Here is a 23,187-nt window from a genome sequence, read left to right as displayed (position 1 = left end):
TTCAAATAACTACAATTTCGACCGTTTTCGGCTTGCCATTGCTCCAACTGCTTTGTTGTTGAATCAAGTCAAATCCTAGGTAAGCATATATTGTGCGTGTGAACGTTGACATGAAAAGAAAAAACGTAAAAAAAGAAAAAACGTAAAAAAAAAAAAAAAAAACGTTAATTATTTTTTTGTATCTCACTTGAATCGATACTCGGTAGTACCGACGTGTTTCGGTTCGGTACCTCAAAAGAAACGAATTCGGTACCCATCCCTAGTGGGGGGGCATAAAATGTTCTCAGGGGGGCACAATGGTTTTTCAACACAGGTTCCCATTTATACGTTTCAGCTGGGACAGCGGCGCTGTGGCTTGCTTGGCGCTGCCACAGTGCTGAACTAAACAGCAGAGAGGCAATTGAAAAATAAAATGTCTCTCTCTCTTAAGAACATTCACTTATAAAAAAACAGACTGAACGGATATATATATATATAACAGACCTGCTGGGGCAGCGGACTGAGAGCAGGGGACACAAACAGGCTGGATAAGATGGTCAGGAAGGCCAGTAGCGTGGTTGGGGTGGAGCTGGACTCTAGCGAGGGTGGCGGAGAGGAGGAACCTTGCTAAGCTCCAGGCCATCAGGGAAAACCCCTCCCACTCACTATACACAGACTTGTGTGACAGGAGGAGCATGTTATAGGCTCATACTACCTAAATGCAGCACTGAACGGCACAGGAAGTCCTTCATTCCGACAGCCATCAGACTATACAATGCATCACAGTGCCTCACTGCATCACTGAGCAGAGTGAGTTACCATCTTCCTGGACTTACTTTTTAAACAGCACTGTGCAATATTACACCTACTGTAGACTTCAGTATATTTTGACTATTTATTTACTGTATCTTTTATTCTATTTCATTTTATTCTATTCTTAGGCCATTTGTTTTGTTATTCTTATTCGTGACTTGTTCCGTCTAAATGTTTAATGTTGAGTGATTTGCAGTGTCAAATTTCCCTCAGGATAATACATTTCTATTCTATATCTTTTAAAAGTCTCCATTTATTCAACACTTCTGAATTCACTGACAAACTGAACTGACAAAAATAAGGTGCATAAAAAAGCAAACAAAATTCCTCCACAGGCTACTCACCATCATTAGTAGAGCGGCAAGCGGCGTTTGGGGACAGAGTGAAATCTTCTTAAAACACTGTCCCTCCACTCATTCCTGAACTTTTTTGTTAAGTCCTTCTCAAATGCCAACTGAATTAAATTGGCCTTGCGTCGATGAAGCATACTAAGGCGATGTTCTGTAAAGACGTTATTGAGGGTAGAAAACGAATTCTCACAGAGTGCCGTGCTAGCTTCAGTAGTGTTGTTGTTGACACCAGTGCCCACTAGGGCTGTCCCCGACTAAGGATTTGGATAGTCGACTTTGATTGGCCGAAATTAGCATATAGTCGACTATTAGTCGAAAAAAGTAAAAAAAGAAAATTATCACCAGGGCGGGCACAGCTGACTCAGTGGGCGGGTCCGAAGCCCTAATGCCCGTCCATGCCGCCGGGTCTGCTTTGGGGACATGCACCCCAATAAACAACAAAAACAGGCTCCCAAGTCATGCGATTCTCCCATTATTGTATGGGCTTAAAGATGACCAACAGCCAAAACAAGCTACTCATTCCCAGAGGTGACCACCACTGGCTTCTGGCTCATGTCAGCACACGGGTTGCGGGTTGTGTCCTCCATGCACTTTCCGTTTTGTGCTGAAAGTGCAAGGACGATAGTCCCTCTGCAGCCATTACCAAACACTTGATATGCGCCACAGCGGAAACCAAACTGGGACTTGATAGGGTTTCAGGGTTTCCCCAAAATGTGCTCGGTGCTGTAGACCGCACTAATGTTTTTGCAAAAATACCCTGTGCATAAAGTTGAGAGATGGTTGGTTATTCCTTGGTTATTCAGCTTCTTCCCCCAGGCCATCAGGGCCATGAACAATGAACATTGAGTGCTCAGAACATTGAACTGTCCACACACAAGCACACATGAACACACACACGACACGCACACTGTGCACGCTCACACACGAGCAGCCACTTAACACTTTAACATGAGCGGGCACACACTCATGTCGCACACACGCACACTTATGGCCAAAGGAAAGGACACTTTAAATTAGAATAACAGGAACAGTGTATTGCACTACCAAAGCTAACTAGCATGTCCCATATGCTCTGTAAATAACTATGTACAGATACCGAGATGTCACTCCATGTTACCCGTTACTGCACAATGTTGTTTTCTTCTTTTGATTCTATTATATGTACCACTGTATTGCACATCGTTGCGGGCAAGACCACCCGCATTTCATTGTATACCTGTATGCCGTGACAATTAAAACTCTTGACTTGACTTGAGGTAGTAACCTAAATTAAATTCAAATAAACAAGCTGCAGCTGTGCTCATTTACATAATCCATGTTAATACCCTGCTAAATAGAAAAATGTAGTGCCCCACAAATGTAACATCCAAACGGCAATGTTTAGTAAATCTGGTTCACCAACTAGTTTAGATTGGCTTTATAATCCCACATTTCTTTTTCAACTTTCTCCTTTATAACATCAAGTACAATGATGTTAATTCAGTCTGAAAAGTCTTATTGTGGAATGTAAAAGGTTAGGTGTCACGAACTAGAGCAGTCTAGGAGTATGTAGTTTGTCAATCCAATCTCTAGCCCTAACATCAAAGTGTATTATTGAGGAAAAGATTAGGGAACAGAATAGATCAATCTGGTTTTCAGACAAGACAGAGAAATAACAGTTTACCAGAAATTGTACACAAGATCACATGGCCTGGGTGAGCACTGTTTCATGGTGTTCGATCTGATAGTCCGATAGAGATAATTTTTTTTGAGTCGTTGGTTCGGTGACATTCCAAATATCGATCATGCTTATTGATTACAGTGTTGGGTACTGTAAATACATAATCCACGCTGTTCTGATGGCCGGCAATCACTTGGTCTCTTCAGTTGGCTTGACGGAAAAGTAAAATGAGGAAACTGCCCCCCCCCCTGAAATGGTTTGATTCTGTTTATGTCCAGGGGAATAGTGATCAAAGGGCATTAGTCATTATATATACTCCGTAGCTTTGTTATATATATTCCATTTAATCACGTTAGACTGTATATTAATGCATAGATATTACACACCTGTCCTGTATATTGTTATACACCTTACCATTACCTTGCACTCTGGTTAAGACTTATTTTCGTTGTACTGAACTTGTGCTGTGTACATACCTTCTGCAATGAGATGAGATTGAAGAAAAAACACAATTTTCATTGTACTGAATCTTTAAATCATGGGGGCTACTATCAGAAAGAACATTAGTCTATCTGTTGTTTACGTGGTGGGTTTAAAAATGAGCTGAGTTGAGTCAGCTCAAGTCACAGAAAAACTTTATTTTGAGAATTCCTCATTTAGTGCTGTGTTTTCCATCGTTAAGGCAGATCAAATCCAATCACTGAATATGTGGATATATTGCAAAACGGCATCACTGTTAAGTCAAACATCAAGTACAATTATTTCTAACAAGGAATGTACAAATGACTGCTTGCAAAAAAGTATTCCACATTATAAAAACAGCTAATACTCAATTGCAAAAACCAATGTTTTAATCACATTAACACTCAAATGAATAATTGAGTCATGAAATAATCAGAGAAGCTTGATTACATGTACCGGGTCAAGGCCACAAGCGTAAAATGTATTTCTAAAAAGCTAATAATATGCAGGCAAATTGGTATAATAAATTAAAACAGTTCAGCGTCATTAAAGATTACAGCAATACAATAATGCTGTTGAAAAGGGAACACAAATATATATAATTCATTTTCATAATTTTTTTTCTTTGCATTTCACAAGTATTCCCTGCTATTAAATAAATCAACAAATATGTTTTCTTTAGAAGAGCACACAGCACACCTTTCCTCATTTCCTATTGATAGCTGTCATTGATAGTGTTTCGAGGTCGTATGACCACACGGCTGGGTTTTCTGTGGCTATGTCCAGGGCTGGTTCCGTTAATATTTGGTATGTAGTCTTGAATTAGTTTCTTTCCAGATTGCATCAGGCGCAGTCTTTGCAGCGAAGTAAACATTATGCACCGACAACAAAAAGGAGACAAGAAAAAAAAAAAGACTAGGTAGGCACAAAGGAATTTCTCAGACTACAAACTTGTTCTTGGTGGTTGAACCACTCTTGGTGGCCGTGTCTGAATGAGATTGGTAGCCAATCGTCATCTTCAGGGGGATTCCTAAGCGCTCCTTGTACACTCTCCTGTGGACACACCAAAATGAGATGATGTGAGCATAGAGCACATGATATAAGCAGATTTTCTTAACTCATAACCCACCAACAACGAGTTTACTCATTATTCACCATCTATTTTATAAAATAGAACGTGTTAGCCCGCCAATCGTTGAACGCCAACCACATATATATACGTTATTGAATCGTTATTTCTTTTATTCGCTATTTCCATTCATAAACATGCAGGCAGCTGTGTGTTATCACTGGGGCTAAGTCTGAGATCGCAAAAGTCCAATACCGCCGCCTAACGCCTTGCGGCCATTTGAAACGATGTGGCTTAAGCAGGGTCTAAATACTCTGGCAAGACAAGTGGTTATAACGGGTGCATTGACGAGGACCCCCCCCCCCCCCCCCACGCTCATGTTCAATGCTGGATAACGTTGGAAACACGATCAGTACTTGGAATGGTGATCAGATAATTTGATTATTCTTTTTGCAGTACATCATAGACAAGGTAAGGGCTATATGTTATCAATCTTGCGTTGATCCGATAATTCTTTCCCCGCGTTCGGAGCGTGTGTCTGTGGTGTGTGTGTGTGGCGTGTCCCGTTGGTTGCGATCAAAGCACGGAGGGGCGGCTTCCCCCCCCTTTCATGCATCCATGATGAAACATAATACAGATAATCTAGCGTTGATTTCAGATTGATTATTGATCCAGGCAAGGAATGGCATGATTTATAGTGAAATGCAGTAAAACGCTGTTTGGCGGAGTTTCCTGGGAGTACACAGAATTACTCTGAAACTATACTCATATTCACCACGGTATAAAATGGGAATGTATTGATGAAAAAATTATCTGTTTTTTGCATCTTGACCATAAGAAACTCAATGACAATTGACTATATCATTAGATCCATAGCTATAATATTTAATAGTTTTAGCTAGGGATGCACGATAATTATCGGGCCGATATCAGCAATTATGACGTCATCCCGATAAACCCAATAACATTATTGATGGCTCCGATAATATTTTTTGGTTAAAAGAAATCCGGTGTGGGTGGATTGGGATGAAGGGCGTTTGTTTTTACTGTAGGCTCCTCCCGTTTTTCCAGTACTGTGGTACGACTGATAGCGTGTGGTTTAGGAAGAGGGAGTTTTTCACAAATCCAGCGCTCCCTTTCTCATGCCTGGCTGTGACGTAGTTTCAGAAGCAGCACAGATGGTAAACAAACATGGCGTCGTCGGTAGTGTGGGACGTTTTCAAAGTTTCAGAGGAAAACAGTTCGCTTGCTATTTGTAACAAATGCAGAAGTTCCACGAGGAGGGAAAGGGGCAACAAGCTATAACAAATCCAACCTAATAAGTCACCTGAAAACATCACCACTGCTACGATGGTGTATTAAAATCCGACGGCGCGCGAGCAGCTAAAGGCTAAGCTGCTGCGAATCCAGACCCAGCTGCAAAGGAAGCGGCGCGGCTTGTACCTATTGACGAGCGTTTGCAAAATAAAGACGTTTGACAGAGATGATTTGTTTGGGTTATTTAATTCTTTTTGAGGCATCTCTCCTCCACACTGCCTGTGGAGCATTTTTACCTATTGTTAGGTTTTAGTGAGTTTTTCCTTACCTTCGCGTGGGGTATGTCTGGGAGTGCTTGCATTCTTTCATTTATTTTAAATTTGTTGGACCTTATGGTGTCCTTGTTCTGTTCTTGACTTATTGTTATGTTTTCTTCTTGACTTGTTTAAAGAAGACCTGTACGGCCCATGGGGACATTACCGTGTGTTGTTGGGCCTTATAAATAGATTTGATTTGGATTTGATGCTGTCCTATAAATGCCAAGTAATAGTTGTTTCATGCACCAAGACCACAACAGTCTCCTCTCCTATAGCGTCAAAAGTTGTATCTGCTGACAAAGCACAATACCTGTTGGTTTTTAGTTCACTCATTGTTCAGGGAAACACATTGTTAATGACATTGACGGATTGTGAATTTTGTGATTGACTCAAATTATATTTATTTGGAAAAATAAATATAGTCACTTTATTTGAAGAGTCAAAACTGTTCTCTTGGCTTTGTTTTGTTCATAGTAGTAACGCTCATGTCATGATAAATCTGGTTAGGTCAAAACTACAGGAATATACATAAAAAATAAATAATTATAATACAATAAATATATATATTATCGGTATCGACCTTGAGGAGCAGAAAGTTATCGATGTCAATATCGGGGTAAAGAAATCTATATCGTGCACCCCTAGTTTTAGCACTACAAACACCGGCATGTCACCCCATTTCATTACATAGCTTCATCTGTGGTTCATACAGGCTCTTTACCTTGAACAAGGTCTTTATTAAACTAGCTTCATCTGTGGTTCATACAGGCTCATTACCTTGAACAAGGTATTTATTGAACTAGCGCTCTCTATGACCCGCACAGGCTCTTTACCTTGAACAAGGTCTTTATTAAACTAGCGTTGTCTATGACTCACAAAGGCTCTTTACCTTGAACAAGGTCTTGTAATATTGATTTCTCTCTGCTAATTCTAACAGTTTTTTCTGTCTCTGCTAAGGCTGGACATTTTTTATTTCAACAGCAGCAGTTTAAGGAAAGAAAAGATCACTAATAGCTTAGTATTGCAGCTCGGGTCACATGTCACCAGCTCCAGTGTGTTCTCGTAGCGGAACATCCGGTCATTTAGATTTAGTGATGTGGCTCTTAAAATTAGGCTGGTTAGCAAAACATATAATCCTCCTGTAGAATATCACTTTACCTCTCACCCCAAATGCAGTTTAAAGAGGACAAAATGACTGGTAAACAGGAAAGCTAAACACAGTTCATTCTGGCTGCTAGAGAATAGCAAATTCACAATAGCTGCAACAATGTATGCACAATTGCGCATGCATCCACATACACACGCACACTTTACCTCCACGCCAAGTTTCAGCCTCCTATGGTGAAAACGGTGTCTGTTAAGAGGGCGGGGATACTTTTGTGGACCAACCGACAGCGTGAGCTACAGAGCTGCTAGGGGTTTACAGCACACATATTCGTGCTGAGACGTTTGGTACAGGGCTTTCGGTTTGGGGTGTGTTGTGAAATGAATAAATAGTCTAGCTTTAACCATGTTGTTAAATTCAAAACTCAACCCACTGATGAAATAACTAGCCAATTGGCATGAACACACCCTCTATGCCAAATCTTAGCCTCCTAGGGAGAAAACTGTGGCCGCTAGAGGGTAGGGAAAGTTTGTGGACTGACGCCTGACGGACGGAGCGACCTTCGCAGCTGAAAATGGAGCTTTGTGGTTTTTTTTGTTGTAAAAATAATGACGACACTTAAGAGTTCTATCCCATTAGTGATGCATGGACCTCTACAAGTTAAGCTGAAAGGGATGGTGGTTCAATTACTGTCGTCCTAATGGCTTCCTCTTCCAAGTTGGCTGGCTTAAACACAAAAATGCATTTGTATGGATTGGTTGCATGTCTTTATTTGAAGTACGGTAACTTGAACATGCAGGTGTTATATATTAATGCAGTGGAGTAAAAGTAGGATATTTACTTTAAGATGTAGTGGAGGTAAGTACTAAGTACTAAGTTGCCCAAAGGAGAAATACTCAAATAACGTACTTTTTTGTCTGACAAAAGTTAAATTAATTTCCATCTCTTCATGTATACACAATTACACATACTCACCCTATGTGTGTTACAGATTCCCGGTTCTCGAAGTCTGCTGTCCAAACAGCTATTTTATCTCCTTTAGCGCGGATGTTGACTACGGCTCCACAGACGTCATCACTGTGGTCGTCAAAGGCCTCTCCCACTAGACAAAGCAGCTGTGGAGGTGGTGGGGCAGAGAGACACTAAGTACACGTTTGCTTCTTGAAATGTTAGTTGCGGTGCACAATGCAGTTGTAGCTGCCATCCTCATGTTTAGGAACAGCGTATATCGAAAGATATCGTATATCAGCATATATCGAGATATATCTACCTACACTGAACACATTAAAGGTGATGTAGATAAAACATTTATGTAGAGTAATCATTAAAAAAAATATATATAATAATACATCCAGAGCTTTTAGAAAATATTGCTTTCCCCCTAGAACTAGTGCCACCAAGGCAAATATGAACATGCACTTCCCAGCTAGTCTAGCCAATACAATGCTAGATCAATGTGCCATGGCTGATAACTAGGGATGCACCGATCCGATATTGGTATCGGCCGCCGATATCAGTAAAATAGCTGGATCGGGTATCGGGACTGAAAAAGTCGGATCGGTGCATCCCTACTGATAACGGCACAGGTTGTGGGGCAACATAAGCATTTTACATTCTGCTGTCTTTTCTGTATTCTCTATATATGTGACAACCATCTAATATCCTTGATATGCAACGCTGAATATGCATATGTTTTTGTGCCACATATATGAGCTGAGCATGTCCAGGCTGCTTTGGATAAAGGCGTCCACCAAATGGCATGTTATGTTAGGTTAGGCCTTAAGATATATTTTTTTTCATAGATTTCTTATTTTCTTGTGTGCACATGTCCAAGGGAAAGTCTTTTTCCTATCAATTGCAACCCAGGTCTCCGTTTCCTCAGGCCTGGTGGCTCTGAGGGGAGTTAGCTTAACTTTCTGGGACCTCTCGTAACACTTTGAATGCCCAACCCGAGTTTTCTGGGGTTTACCCCCCGCGGGTTGAATGCCCATAACGAGAATATAAATTTTTTCTATTTTTTTTTATTTTTTATTAGCGATCTGAATTCATATTTCATCAACCGAGTCTACCGTTGGTAAATCAGCCACCCCAGGCGCTCAGATGTGAAAAAAGCGCCCCCTATCGTCTCCCAGATGGTAATTCACCCTTTTGGATTGGACTCAATGAAAATGCATGGGGAAAAAAAACCCGGACTCCACATTTTACTTCTCACGCATGTAACCGGGGCGCGTGAATGCCTTCTACACCGCTGTTCCAGTTCCGCGTTGCCGTTTTGCGCTCTGATTGGCCGTTGAGATACGATACAATACGATTCGATACGATTTGATTCAACATAATGCGATTCGGGGCGATACGATGCGATTCAACACGATGCAAAATAATGATACAATTTTATGGTATGACAAAAGGATTTGGTTGTATTCCTTATATGCAGCTTATATTATTAAAAATAAAAGAATCTACTGTAAGACTATTTATATAAAAACTCTTGGGTGCCTAAGAAGAATTTTGCATAAACTGTCTTTTCTATCCACTTTAGCTAAAAACACACGAGAGAGAGAGAGAGAGAGAGAGAGAGAGAGAGAGAGAGAGATCGAGAGCGAGAGCGAGAGCAAGAGAGAGAGAGAGAGAGAGACGTGAACATTTAAGGCAACCAACTTGTGTTCAGCTTTTCTCTGATTGGCCACGACAGCCCGCCCCCTTTTGCCGCGAGCGCGGCAGAGGTCCCTATATATAACTGTAGCATATAGATTGATAGGCCAAGTTGTCCTGAAAAAAAAATTGTATATCACTTAATTTTGCAATACAGGGTTGAGGTTACACACATGTTGTGCATGAACCTTCAAGTTCCCTGGTGCAAAATATTACATTTTGGCAGCCCATGAAACAAGACAAACAATTATTTGTAAATAGAAGAAAATTCATTCATTGTCCTTGTGTTACATAAAACCCATCTGTGGCCTCGTGCAGAGGAAGGTGGTAAATACATGTTAAGATATTCAAAATCGTCACAGCAGTATAGTTTGTTTATACTTCAGAAGTATGATATTTGAACATGGTCCCCAAAATGAATGGAAGCAAATGAGGAGCCTGACGCCTGACACCTGGGAGGAATGCGGGTGTTGCAGCGTTGGGGATGTTTAAAAAATATAATTTAATATGTAATATAATATAATAATTTGTGCTTCACCTAAAAATCTGGTCAGCAGCCTCCACTGATGTACAGTGACGAGTGAATCTGGTAGTTGGTTTATGACGTTAAAAACGCGAAATAACATAACGTTACAGCGTACAGTTTCTAGTTAATCAGTCAGCAGCCTCCACTGATGTACAGTGACGCGTGAATCTGGTAGTTGTTTTATGACGTTACAAACGGGAAATAACATTATACATTATAGTTTCTAGTTAATCAGTCAGCAGCCTCCACTGATGTACAGCGACGCGTGAATCTGGTAGTTGTTTTATGACGTTACAAACGCGAAATAACATTATATAACGTTACAATGTACAGTTCCACTGATGTACAGTGACGAGACCTCTGCCGCTCGCAGGGACCTCTGCCACGCTCGCGGCAAAAGGCACTGATGTACAGTGACGAGACCTCTGCCGCTCGCAGGGACCTCTGCCGCGCTCGCGGCAAAAGGGGGCGGGCTGTCGTGGCCAATCAGAGAAAAGCTGAACACAAGTTGGTTGCCTTAAATGTTCACGCGAGAGAGAGCCCCTCCCCGTCTGAGTTGCCGTTGACAGTTGATGATGTCACACACACTAGGTCACTAGGATGCGTCTATACTTTCCGACCGTAGCCGCATTATGTCAACAACACGGAGCCAGGCTGGATGAATGCGTGAAGCGATATAATTAAGAAACGAATAACCAATAAATGTGAAGTTATCTTTGAACCCCTGTTGTCAAGCGTCTTCAATATACCCCCCCCCCCCCCCCCCTCCTCACTAATGGTACTGGTGTTGCAGAGTCACGTTAGTTAGTTAGTTAGACACTAGTTTAGCGTTAGCTGAACGGCTAACTGGCGTTAGCCAGAGGCTACTAGCGTTAGCATGTTGATCAATTCTATTCATGTCTCCTCGACTTCCACTGTTTGTTTATAACTGTGACGCGGCTCTCGCCTTATGTAGTAGCGAAGCAATAGTATCTGCTGTGTGTGTGCAGTCACAGTGCACTGCTGACAAGTGGATGAGAGGAAATTATATGAATGCATCGGTTTTTGACCGATGCAAAGACGCTACAACAAGATGCATCGCAAGTTCAGCCTGACATTTTGCCGATGCGCACTTATTCCACCGGTGCACTCGCATCGTGAACGTGTATGCCGGCGCACCGATGCAAGTCGATGAATCGTCACATCACTAGTGTATACGCTGTTTTACAGTATACGCGTGGGATCAATAAAAGGATCGATTTTTGGAATGGTCGATCAGCAATTGGAATAATCCATTTGGATACCATCTGATCTCAGGTAAGGAATCTATTTTACCAGTCTTAGGATAATCAGACCTGTTTTCACAGAGATATAAGCTTTCCCCCTATATGTGATATGGCTGTTTTGACTGTGCGAGTGATCAGGAAATAAGAGAATCGATTTACAGCTTGCGGCACCAGCGTGCATACGTACACATATACTATCGATAATCTAGCGTTTATTTGAAAATGATTCATAAATAGGCAGAACAATGACAACGTTCTAGAATATTACAGTACATCAGCTTTTATCAGGGATTCTATTTTTTTTTCTTGAAAACGAGGGCTTTTCAAAATGCTATAAACGGAAATGAACCAATAAAAAAACAATCCGCTTCGACAATGTTGACTGGAAATGGGTCATTGATAATGCGACGGGCAGATTAGACACATAGCCATAATTTAAAACATAGATTAGGCGATATTAACGTTAACATTGAAGTGGTTGCTGGGCATTCAAGGGGGTAAAAAGGAAAACACGGCCGGCTCTGAAAGTGTTAATGCTTCAGTGATGTTGAAACGAGAGCCGTCACCAAACTCTTGAAATTCTCAAGTGTTGGTCATTTAAAGGGGCTATGTACTGCTATTCTTAGCACAATTTGGGCAACTTTACACAATTCCTGTTAGTCTATTGAAGACATTTGTATGTTTTTTTTTTTCAAAAAAATGCATTGTTTTATATTTCTAATCAAGTACTCAAAACCATCAGAGAGAGAGAGAGAGAGAGAGAGAGAGAGAGAGAGAGAGATAGAGGGAGAGAGGGAGAGAGAGAGAAAAAAAGACAGGCCGTTATTGACAAGGCCCCCTCTCTCCCTCCCTCTCTCTCCCTCTCGGTGATGAGAGTCCGCGCGGCAGAGAGAGAGAGAGAGAGGGAGGGGGTGGGAGAGAGAGAGAGAGAGAAAAAAAGACAGGCCGTTATTGACAAGGCCCCCTCTCTCCCTCTTCCTTTCTCTCCCTCTCGGTGATGAGATTCCGTGGCAGCTTGTGTTTTTTTTTTTTCTTTCTTTCAATCTCCCGTTTGCGGGTGTGTGGCGCGCGGCAGGCAGGTCCCCCCCCCCCCCCCCCCAAGTGCTCTCTATCTCTCTCTCTCTCCCCATGCAGAGTATGAGGAAATGGTTTCCACTCGCTGTGTAGTCAGTCTAGGTAGAATGTGGGCGGGCATTAGCTCCAACCACAGAGCCAATCGCATCACTGTGCGCTACCCAGCGGCCGTATGACGTATATCAGCCGTTCAAATCAAAATGGCCTGATTTACTGGAGGAGGAAAGGGGCTGAGCTGAATCAGAGCAATCCGCCAATATGGTATTTAGACACTAAAACACATTGATACGAACTCCTATTACTATAATACAATACTAGAGACTGAAAAATGACATTTATAGTACATAAAGTCACCTTTAACCGATTCGTGGCCAACCACGCATTCATGATAAGCTTGTTTTTGTAGAGATGTTCCGATACCATTTTTTCCTTCCCGATCCGATTCCCGATACCAGTGCATACATTAAAATATATACATTAAAATATATATATATATATATTATATTTAGTGCTGTCAATAGATTAAAAAAATTAACTAATTAATCTCACAATTTTCTGTAATGAATCTAGATTAAAAATAGCATTTTTCTACTTAAGACCGAAGCTTGTAACAGATATTTACTTGAGTAAAATCATGGAATTAATGTAAAATCAACACAAAGAAAGTACCGCTATATTTAGATTCAAAGACTAACGTCCACTGTCTATATAGTAGTGTTGTCACGATACTGGAATTTCGACTTTGATACGATACCTTTAAAAGTATCGATATTCGATACCATTTTCGATACCAAAAATAAAAAATAATTTTATATATATATATATATTTTTTTTAAACAAATTTAGCTTTTGTTGCTGGTTGATTCTCCTCAGCTTCTCTCTGGTACTATAAGAGAAGATAAATATAACACTTTAAAACCATTTGTTTATCTTTATATCAGACATTTAAAAATAACTAAATTATCTAATCTAAATCAAACCCCTCTTAAAAACAAAAACCTGTTTAACCTAGCCATCTATAAAACATCATGCTAAAACTGTGAAACAAACTCCCCTAAAGAAAGAAATACATAGCAAAGATGACTCAGTTATGCAATAGTGCTGCTGCTTTTTATTTGGTTAAAACAACTACAACAATTTTCATGACGGAGAGAGAGAGCGAGCGAGAGAGAGAGAGAGAGAGAGAGAGAGAGAGAGAGAGAGAGAGAGAGAGAGAGAGAGAGAGAGAGAGAGAGAGATTTCTCCGGAGCTATGCTCGGACTCGGAGCATTTATTAACGTTACATTTTCAACAAGATTGCTGCTACTTAAACACTTCATGGAAACGGGGTAACGTTATGTCGAGTTCATACGTGTACTAGTGTAGTTAGTATGAACTCGACTTAACGTTACTCCGTTTCCATGAAGTAATTATAAAGGTGGCCAGCTAGCTAGCATAAGCTAACGTTAGCTAATAGCTGTATCGTTGGCACTGCTCTGTAACAACGCTTGCAAATGGGCATCGTGGCATCTTTCGCTTTTCCCGAAACGGGGTTACGTTATGTCGAGTTCATATGTGTACCAGTGTAGTTAGTATGAACGTGACTTAACGTTACTCCGTTTCCATGAAGTAATTATAAAGGTGGCCAGCTAGCTAGCATAAGCTAACGTTAGCTAATAGCTGTATCGTTGGCACCGCTCTGTAACAACGCTTTAGCTTTTCCTTCGTCGTTTACTTCAAACCCGAAGTACTTCCAAACAGCACTTCTGCTGTTTTCTTTATCCACAAGCACAAGTTGCGGAGGCTCTGCACTGGCCATATTCTGAGCTAAAATCTTTGTTTACAAACTGAAGACAGGTCTGTGAGGAGGAGGAGGGGCAAGCATGCTCTGCAACAGCGTGCGTCTGTCTGTCAACAACTTGCGGTAGAACACTGCGAGCAAGCCAGCTGGTATCGATACTGCAGAAAGTATCGATATTTTGGGAAATGAGTATCGAAACCGTTTTAAATATTCAGTATCGATATGCATCGATATTTCAATATTTTTGACAACACTACTATATAGCGCCATGGTCTAGACTGCTTTTTTTCTCAGTTGAAAAAAGTAGAACTTTTTGGGCTAAGACTGCAGAGACAGGGAACGTTAGTGCTAGCCATCTTATATCTGATGATTTACAAGTTTGCTATAGCAATGCAATCACAGGTTCCTTTATGGACACTGTCATTTGTAAATGGTGTGTTCCTCTGCAGGAGATCAGAGTAAGACACACACAGCTCCTCTCACTCACACACAGCAAACAAAAGACCTAGAAGTCTGTCTGATCTGACTCATCCACCTCCTCTCCTCTCCCCTTACAGCTGTTGGAGATGGTGGAGCCTAGTGAGTGGATCCACGTCACCCTCTTGGACCAGGTTTACAGCCCCATCAGAACCACAATGCTGGGGCAGAGACTGCTACTTTCTAGGGCTGACCTTCGAAGCTTTTTTTGGCAATCGAAGCTTCAGGGCCGAGCTTCGATTTTAATTCGAAGCTTCGAGAGATTTATTTTTATTTTTTATATATATTTTTTTAAATCTTATGTTGTGGGACTTGTACAAATGTGCTCTATAAATAAAGTGGATTGGATTAATTAATTAAGTAGCCCCTTTCGTGACTGTGACGCAGCCAACAAGGTTTCACTCGGCTGCCCTGTCTGGGTGCAGTGGGGCTGCTCTCACAGCCAACGACATGACATTACATAATTATGTTGCAACCTTCGTCTATCAAGCAAACAATTATATTATATTTAATTTATAATTATATCAGACAATGCACCTACAAAAGCAGATGATTACAATTAAATTAGCCAACTTGGTAACACATTAGTCATAGCAGCATAGGCATAGCCTTATTAATGTTTTGTGTGGCGTCGCCGTCGTGTTCAACGATACTTAGGTTTTTTAGGTGATTTGACAAAGTTGTTGTAGAGTTGTGATATGCCATTTTCTTCTGGCATATCTGGCACTCTGCTTTTTGGGCATTGTCTTTGCATATTTTAAAGTGTAACCACACGTCTGATGACTTCTTCGTCGACATGTCTGCTGCACATGTCCTTGTTGTTTTCAACACAGATAATCTCCACGTGCTTGTTGTAGAGAGGTGTAGTCGAGGCACCGCTTACTTTCGTTTCATTGGAATGGAGGCGGCGCAAGATTTTGGAGGCACATTTTTTTTTTTTAAATCTTTAACTTCGCTTTTTTTTTATGTTCGAAGCTTGTGCCATCAAACGAAGCTTCGAAGCTTCGAAGTATTTAAGACAGCCCTATGGTATATAGTTCATATTCACGAGTCACGACGCTATAAAACAGGAAGGTATTGATGAAAAAATTATTTCTTTATGGCATTTTGAAGGGAAGGTTTATACTGTCAATTGACAATGACAATGGACACATAGCAATAATATAAAATATAGATTTAGCTAGGGCTGGGCGATATGGAAAAAAATCATATCGCGATAACGATATGATAATTTTATTTTATTTCTCGATATCGATAATTATCGAATTGTTATAAGTATAAAAACAAAACATTTTTTTTTTTTTAAACAACAGATGTATGTTTATTTTGCAGCAATTCTTTGTCATTGCTGCCATCTTTAGTGTTACATCCCCTCACACTCCAGTTCTCAGGCTGCAGCTGGTTTAAAAGCTAAAGTAAACCGGCTTCTCTGCTGGCTGTGGCTCCAGAGGAGTTGAACAGTTCTGGCTCTGCTAGTTTATTTTCGATCTTTTGGCGCTTTTTTGGTGGACAAACCACCGCACATGTGCACTGTGACTCGTGACTGGAGTCTAGTTCTGCTAGCACACATAGCCTACTGTGTACAGACGGTTTCAAAATGTATTTTAAATTAGAAAGCAAACAAAATAAATGGACAAGAGAAAAAGAAATCTGAATTTGGTCAGTATTGTCATTTGGACAAGCAAAGCCATTACTTTAAGTTGCAGGCAAGAAAGACAAGTCTGTCCACTGTCTCTGGTTTTAAAACTGCCCTGTTGCAGGTAAAAAAATAATAATAATAAAAAAAAACAAAAAAAAAATACGATTTTTCGATTTTTTTTAACTTCGATATTCGATATCGATTATTAAAATATATCGCGATATTTATCGTTATCGTTATATCGCCCAGCCCTAGATTTAGCTCTACAAACAACCTCACGCACAGTGAAAACTTGTAATGACAAGCTGGCCTCAAAGTCTAATCCCAATGGCCCTGAATGTGTTAATTTACGTGCTTTGCTAAATCTGAGTCATGACAGTGCCGGACCAGTGCGCAGCTTTGGGCCGGGCGCCGACTACTAAGCAAACCGGTAGCATCTCTAATAATATCTCTGTTATCACTCTAGAAGTAGAGTTGCCAGAATAATAGATCAACTTACCCAAAATTGTCTTTGCTGAATAACTGACATGTGACATGAAACAGGGTTAGGGTTTTGGTTGGTTGGTGTGTGTAAACCGGTCAGCACTGCTTTATGTTGCACTGTGATACCACGGTCCAACAGGGGGCGTAACATTGTTCACTTTTCATGTAATTAACTTCATATAGTATAGCATTACATTTAAGTCTCAAATCTTGTTTAATATATTTTTTAGATATAAAAAAAAGGGAGAAAAAAAATAAGAAATATGTTCTATTTTCTCGATTTGAGGTACAATGGAGAACTTTGGTCATAGCAGGTGTACTATTCTAGATAGAAAGGTCATCTTGGACTTAAATTGAAGCTTATAAATGTGGGCAGTTTTTATATCCATGTGAGGCAGCAACATGTATAATAGAATACTTGAAAATGATGACTTTTGATGACAATTTGTCAGGCGGACAGAATGTTTTTTGTCTTTTGGGGTATTCTGAGGGTGATATTTGACAATAGAAAGGTAGTAAGGCCCAGAGTATTATTCTGATACTTTTCCCCTATGTGTCAGGATACACCATGCAAGGTTTCAGACTTATTTGACCATTTATGCAGTTGCAGTACCCTCATATTTGCAATTACATAATTTCGCCAGAAGCTTTTCCCAAAAAGAGGGTTTTTTTTGGCCCCTGAGGCCAAACGGGGCTGATTTGGGGGTGGTCATTATCAACTCGTGATGGCCCAAGGTATGGGATAACTGGAAATAATTATGAAAAAAGGTAGCAAAAAACATGCTGAGGGGTGGACCTGGCTCCCGGCCTATAAAGGTTATCGAGTGTATCACGCAGTTTAATGCATTATGCAATAATGCAGTTGAATTACGTCACTTCTGACATACTGCACCCCGTATTGCAATCCAGGAAGGAGTTTACACAAAGGGGATAACCTAGAAATAAATAAATGAATAGCGAGGCGGCTGACTTTGATGTAAAGGGAGACAATGTGAGAACTCTATGTAGTGAAATGGTTCGTTTGTGCTTCTCAAGCTGTTAGAAATACAAAATATGAATACAATATACATTTTCAAGCTTAGAGTTGTGTATAATGGAGACGACGTGCATGAGATCTTTTTGAGACATCGTGTTCACAAACAAAACAAACGGGTGAAAACATAACCTCCTTGGCAGAGGTAACCATGTCATGCTCGCTTGCCAAATGCTGCTCCAAAGTTAATGGGGAACAACGTCCGATTTAAGAATTCATACATGTTGTTCCTGTGGTCTAAGACGGGCCAAAGATATCAGTGAACACAAACGACTCTCTCCCAAATCCAAAACCTAGAATGATAAAACTCACATTTGTGATGTCTTCAGGTTTTTTGTCTGAAGCTGCTCCATAGACAATTAATTGGGTATACGGTAGATGACACTGAGGCCCTGTTTAGACGGAAAAGCTAGCAGGTGAATCCGCAAAAATATTTTTTCGGATGTGCCTTTTGTTTATACGGCAACAGCGTTTTTACGGGGAGAAACCGCAAAAAAGTGAGACCACCTCCTGGGTGGAATTCCTAGAAACGATAAACCTTTGCGCTATCATCTAAACTGTCAAACCGCATAAAAGTATGACGAAAGGGTTCTCAAGGCTCTCGTCACGCGTACTGCTTAAATCACAGGCATGCGCCAGTAGCCTAGAAGCGTAAACAAAGCATGTCTGATTCTATCCATGGCGATCACCTGAAGGCTACATTGGCAGTACTTTTAAATACACAAGAATCTGTCCCGCGGCTGGAGCCACCGTCTGTGAGTGACTCTGCTTTGGTCCAATCACATTCCCCCACCCACAGTCTGCGAATCAGAGGCAGAGTAGGGCGGATCTTCACAGCACGTCATGTGACATATGCGCCAATCGTGTGACAGCGGGGCTCCGTCGTCTCGAGTCTTTACAGCCTTGTCTGCACGGATAATTCCATCCCAAAACACTAGTCTAAACGCAACATTAAAAGTGAGACCGCAAGTCGACTTTTGCGGTTTCTGTTCAGACTCTCTCCGTCTAAACATGGCCTGAGAACACGCAGGGGCACGTTCTGAGTACATGGGTAACATTCCCTGTAACACCACTATAGAATTGTTTTTAAATTGGAAGATTGGTGCCGCCATTTTCAAAGAGATCTCTAGTCTTGACTTATTATTATTATTATTATTATTATTATTATTATTATTATTATTATTATTATTATTATTATTATTATTATTATTATTATTATTATATATTTGTCCATTTTTACATTTGGTCAACTGGTCCCTAAACAGTCTTGGAATTGCATACATTTGGTCTGGCTGTAAAGCTGAGTGTGAATCTAATGAGCCCAGTTGTATTCATGTGTGATGATGGGAGTCCCCATAGCAGCCCTTGGTATTTGGATTGATGAAGGACTTACATTTAAATATCATGTGGGCGTTCTCGTCAGTAAATTACGGAAAAATATTGGCTTTTTGTATAGAAATAGAGCCAGCTTCCCTATGATTAGCAAAAAGAGAGTATGTATTCACAGTATGAGGAATATTGTGTCCGTTACTATGCTTGAGTAAATTGTAATGAAACAAAAAAGGAGAATATAATAATTTTTATAAATCTTTTCATCTTTGACGGTGAATAACACCATGCTAACATTGACCAGACGTGAATCATCCAGCACCTTCTTGAGATCAAGTGTACAAAACATCTAAGCAAATGAATAAAGGGCAGATGATTTACAGGTTTTTTTTGTAGATACAGTACTGCATTTTGCCATCCGGACACATGCAATTTGAAATATGAATATAGAATATAAGGCGTATAAATGACCTTATTATGGCCAAGTCATACATCTATGGATCGGGCCAAATCTCCTCTTTCCAATGGCAGAGTTCAATCTGGATTTAGTACCACCAGGCGCCCGTAACAGGTCAGCAACAACCATGAATGAAATCTACTGTAAGTACAGTTACTTTTTTACAATGTAAAATAGCTCCGCAGTTTTTCTAGACATTCACAGAAAGGTGAAGAAACAAACTACATTCTATTTTATGGCAATGACGTTCAGGTTTGTTCAACCCGTGCAATATAATCACAAAAATAACGTTGAATTATTTTCAGCAGCTTTCTTGGCTACAAAAAAAAGAAAAACGCAACATTAATTAATACGGAATGTATTGATCTATTTATGACTTGAAATAAATCTCTGCCCAATACCGGGCCATCAGGCTTAATTTTTTTAACTTGACCTCACGGTATAAAATGACCTATTATGAAATACTTTACAACCAGAAACTAGAGACCTAGGTACATTGACAGTAAGTGGGAAATTTCACTGGTTGATGTGCTCTTGTCTGACCAAGAATGCATTGGTCAAGCATTCGCCGTTTACTTTTTTCTTTTTAATAAAGGAGGGGGTACGGTTTGCAGTGCACTGTAAGCTATATAATGTTACACAGGTATTGATTTGCCTGCTAAATGGAGTTATCTATTCTGTAAAATCTACCCCCACCAGACCCCTCAGTTCAATGTACAGGCCACACCCCAGGCTCCATGAATACTACTCAGTAGTAAACCTCATTACAGCTTCTGCTGGAATAGAGAAGGATGCATTGCTGTGTCAGGATTTGCCCCATGTAGCAACAATATAACGTTAGACCCAACTCGTTTTAATGTCACTGAGTTGAGCTGGTAAGTTATTATGGTTTAGCCTACATTTTCACAGCAGCCAGGATTTCTACACTTGAGCTGCAGCCAAGACCGACTCCCCTCGGTTTCATCTGCGGTGAACACTGATATCAAAACTAGCTAATGTTATGTCATACTTTATATCGTTAATACAAGGTGCAAATCCACACTGATTTGTCCCATTAAACTCCAAAAACCAGTAACACCAATCCATGGTGAAGAGTTGTATCCACGCGACTCTTTGTGTATGGACTGATGGCCACCTGTCACAATTTAGCTGCAACCTTACCGTTTCAAGCCAGAAGCGGTCCAAATCTGATCTTCTCTGTTGCTTGTTGAGTGTTAACAGCCAGCGTCCTCCACGCTTGTTTCTCTCATCCTCCCACATGGGCTCAATCCCATCCTGGAGCAAGAGAAATATGGCTGATTTATAGAACCTCACATGACAGGAGCAAATATTGGCCCCTTAAAAGGGGAATGTCACACATTTGAAAATAACCAATCTAGTCAATCTAGAGTGACGTAAAGGTCACATGAAAGTTCAGACTGAGGTCGCATTGCAAAATACCTGTATCTGATTTAGGACTACATATGAAAGTGGCCCAAATCAGAATTGAAAAGATCAGATTCCATGTGATGTGTGCTGTTCACACTGTCAAAACTGATCCGAGTCACATAATGAGCCAAACACATTTATTTGGGCCACTTTTGCCTGCAGTGTGAATGTAGCCTCTGTGTCTTTGGGGCCAGCTGCAAAATCTGTTCTTCTGGCCACCAAGGGCATTTGACGCGGCTGGTGGTTGGAAGAACTACAGACTGTTCAACTCGGATTTGGTCGCTAGGGGGCATGGTCTAGATGCCACTCATCCAAACAACATTTCCTAATATGATCCTCACTTATGGAGGCTGACAGAATAATTGTAACGCTGTTGGTATTGTGTGGTAACAACATTGGTAGTGTGTGTATTGCTAGCTGCATTGAAGACATTACATAAGAGGGTGTTTTGATTGCTCACATTGGTGTAGGACTTAGCAAGCTGCCTCGGAACTAACATAGTTGTAGTGCTGATAATTATAGATAAAGATGATGACATTCCAGCTGGTGATGTTATGTATTAAATAGCTAAGTTAGCTAGCTAGCTCTAACCTCCAGACTGTTGTGTTCGCTCAGTCGGTTTTAGCTGATGAGGTGAATAAGGTTAGTAGAGGAGAGCTCTATTTTTAAGCAACTTAAAATACTATCAATCTTTGATATTAATGTATACCAGATATGCATTTCTGTTTAACTGCACTTTTAATTTAGATTTATTTCCTATTGTTTTCCATAATTTTTTCATATCAAACTCCAGTATTCATTCATATCCAACAAGGCAATCAAACAATATTCATCGTAATTTCTTCCGCACAACATTAGGTCAGTTCAGTATAAGATTTAGAGGTCCTACTATTTGGAATTCAAAACCCTCGATAATAAAAATGTGCTCATCTATTTCATCACTCAAATCCAAGCTTAAATATACATTAAATTAATAGCTTCAATCTCATAAAACCATTAACTCATTCAACGCCAGTCACGAGTATAGTCGGGTTAACTAGCCAACCGTTCAGCGCCAATCACGAGTATAGTCGGGTTTTAATCGTTATTTATTTTATTAGCTATATCCATTCATTTTCATCCTTCCAGCCTGATGTTATCATTGGGAATGGGTCTGAGCTCGCAAAAGGGCAAATACCGCCGCCTACGCCTTCCAGCAGGTATTGCACTCTATTAGAAATGGTGTCATTTCTTTTCATGGCCGATCTGAGCCATGCGGGCGGGGTTTAAATACTCAAGACGAGGCAGGCCTTTACAACGATGGCATGGTACACTAACCCCGCCCGCCCTTTCATGTGTAACGCTCGCAATGTGGGATGGACCTCCACGAGCAGTATTTGAAATGGCGATCAGATAATTGGATTATTTCTTTTGCATTACATCAGATACCAGGTAAGGACTCTATATATAAAATCTTGCGTTGATCTGATATTTCTTTCTAGCCCGATCGCGGCTGTCTGTGTGTGTGGCCAGGGAACAAAATTAACTTTTTGACTTACCAGCCATTTTGGCTGGTAGATTTTAAAAACGACCAGCCAGGCAGATTTTTTACCAGCCAAAAATTATAAATAGCTTTTTAGTATATCGCCATGTGTTATTATTACTATACTCTCATATGCTATTTTCAATTAATATCATAAACAACATAAGGAATATTAGCATAATTTTGAGTGGACTGAAGGAATGAGTCAGCGTTAACACTTTGTGCGCCATTCACGTTGTACAACATGTTTCAAGTTCATGCGAATTCTGCCAATCCATGGCGTACGACGTTATTTTGATCATATTTCATATTTTCGGCATGGTATTCATATTTCCCTCACGGAGGCTGGTCTGATGCTGTGGGACTCGGCACAACTCTGCAACGCTTCAATACTGCCAACTGGTGGATGATCGGCGAGTTGCCAAACCGGAAATGCCGGTTGGATATCGGTGCGTCTCCTAAATACGTCCGGCCACTCGCTTATCGTTGCGGGACTCAAGACACACGTCC

The 23,187-nt window shown here is 40.5% G+C and overlaps 1 protein-coding gene across 1 annotated transcript in view; it reads right to left on the bottom strand.

The window, feature by feature from the left end:
- Nucleotides 1-3,422: 3,422 nt before the first annotated feature.
- The window catches only part of eif4eb (eukaryotic translation initiation factor 4eb), a 36,307-nt gene continuing 16,542 nt past the window's right edge, over nt 3,423-23,187 (bottom strand). The window contains exons 5-7 of the mRNA XM_084309874.1: nt 20,889-21,002; nt 7,988-8,127; nt 3,423-4,317 (exon numbers count right to left, since the gene is read on the bottom strand). Of these exons, the coding sequence (XP_084166000.1) occupies nt 4,203-4,317; nt 7,988-8,127; nt 20,889-21,002 (369 nt within the window). The 3' untranslated portion in view covers nt 3,423-4,202. The remainder of the gene's footprint in view (nt 4,318-7,987; nt 8,128-20,888; nt 21,003-23,187) is intronic.

This window comes from Notolepis coatsorum, assembly GCF_963971535.1.
Source record: "Notolepis coatsorum genome assembly, chromosome: 3".
Classification (NCBI taxonomy): domain Eukaryota; kingdom Metazoa; phylum Chordata; class Actinopteri; order Aulopiformes; family Paralepididae; genus Notolepis; species Notolepis coatsorum.
Note: the sequence above shows the minus strand (reverse complement) of the source record. Positions and strands in the feature narration are given on the sequence as shown.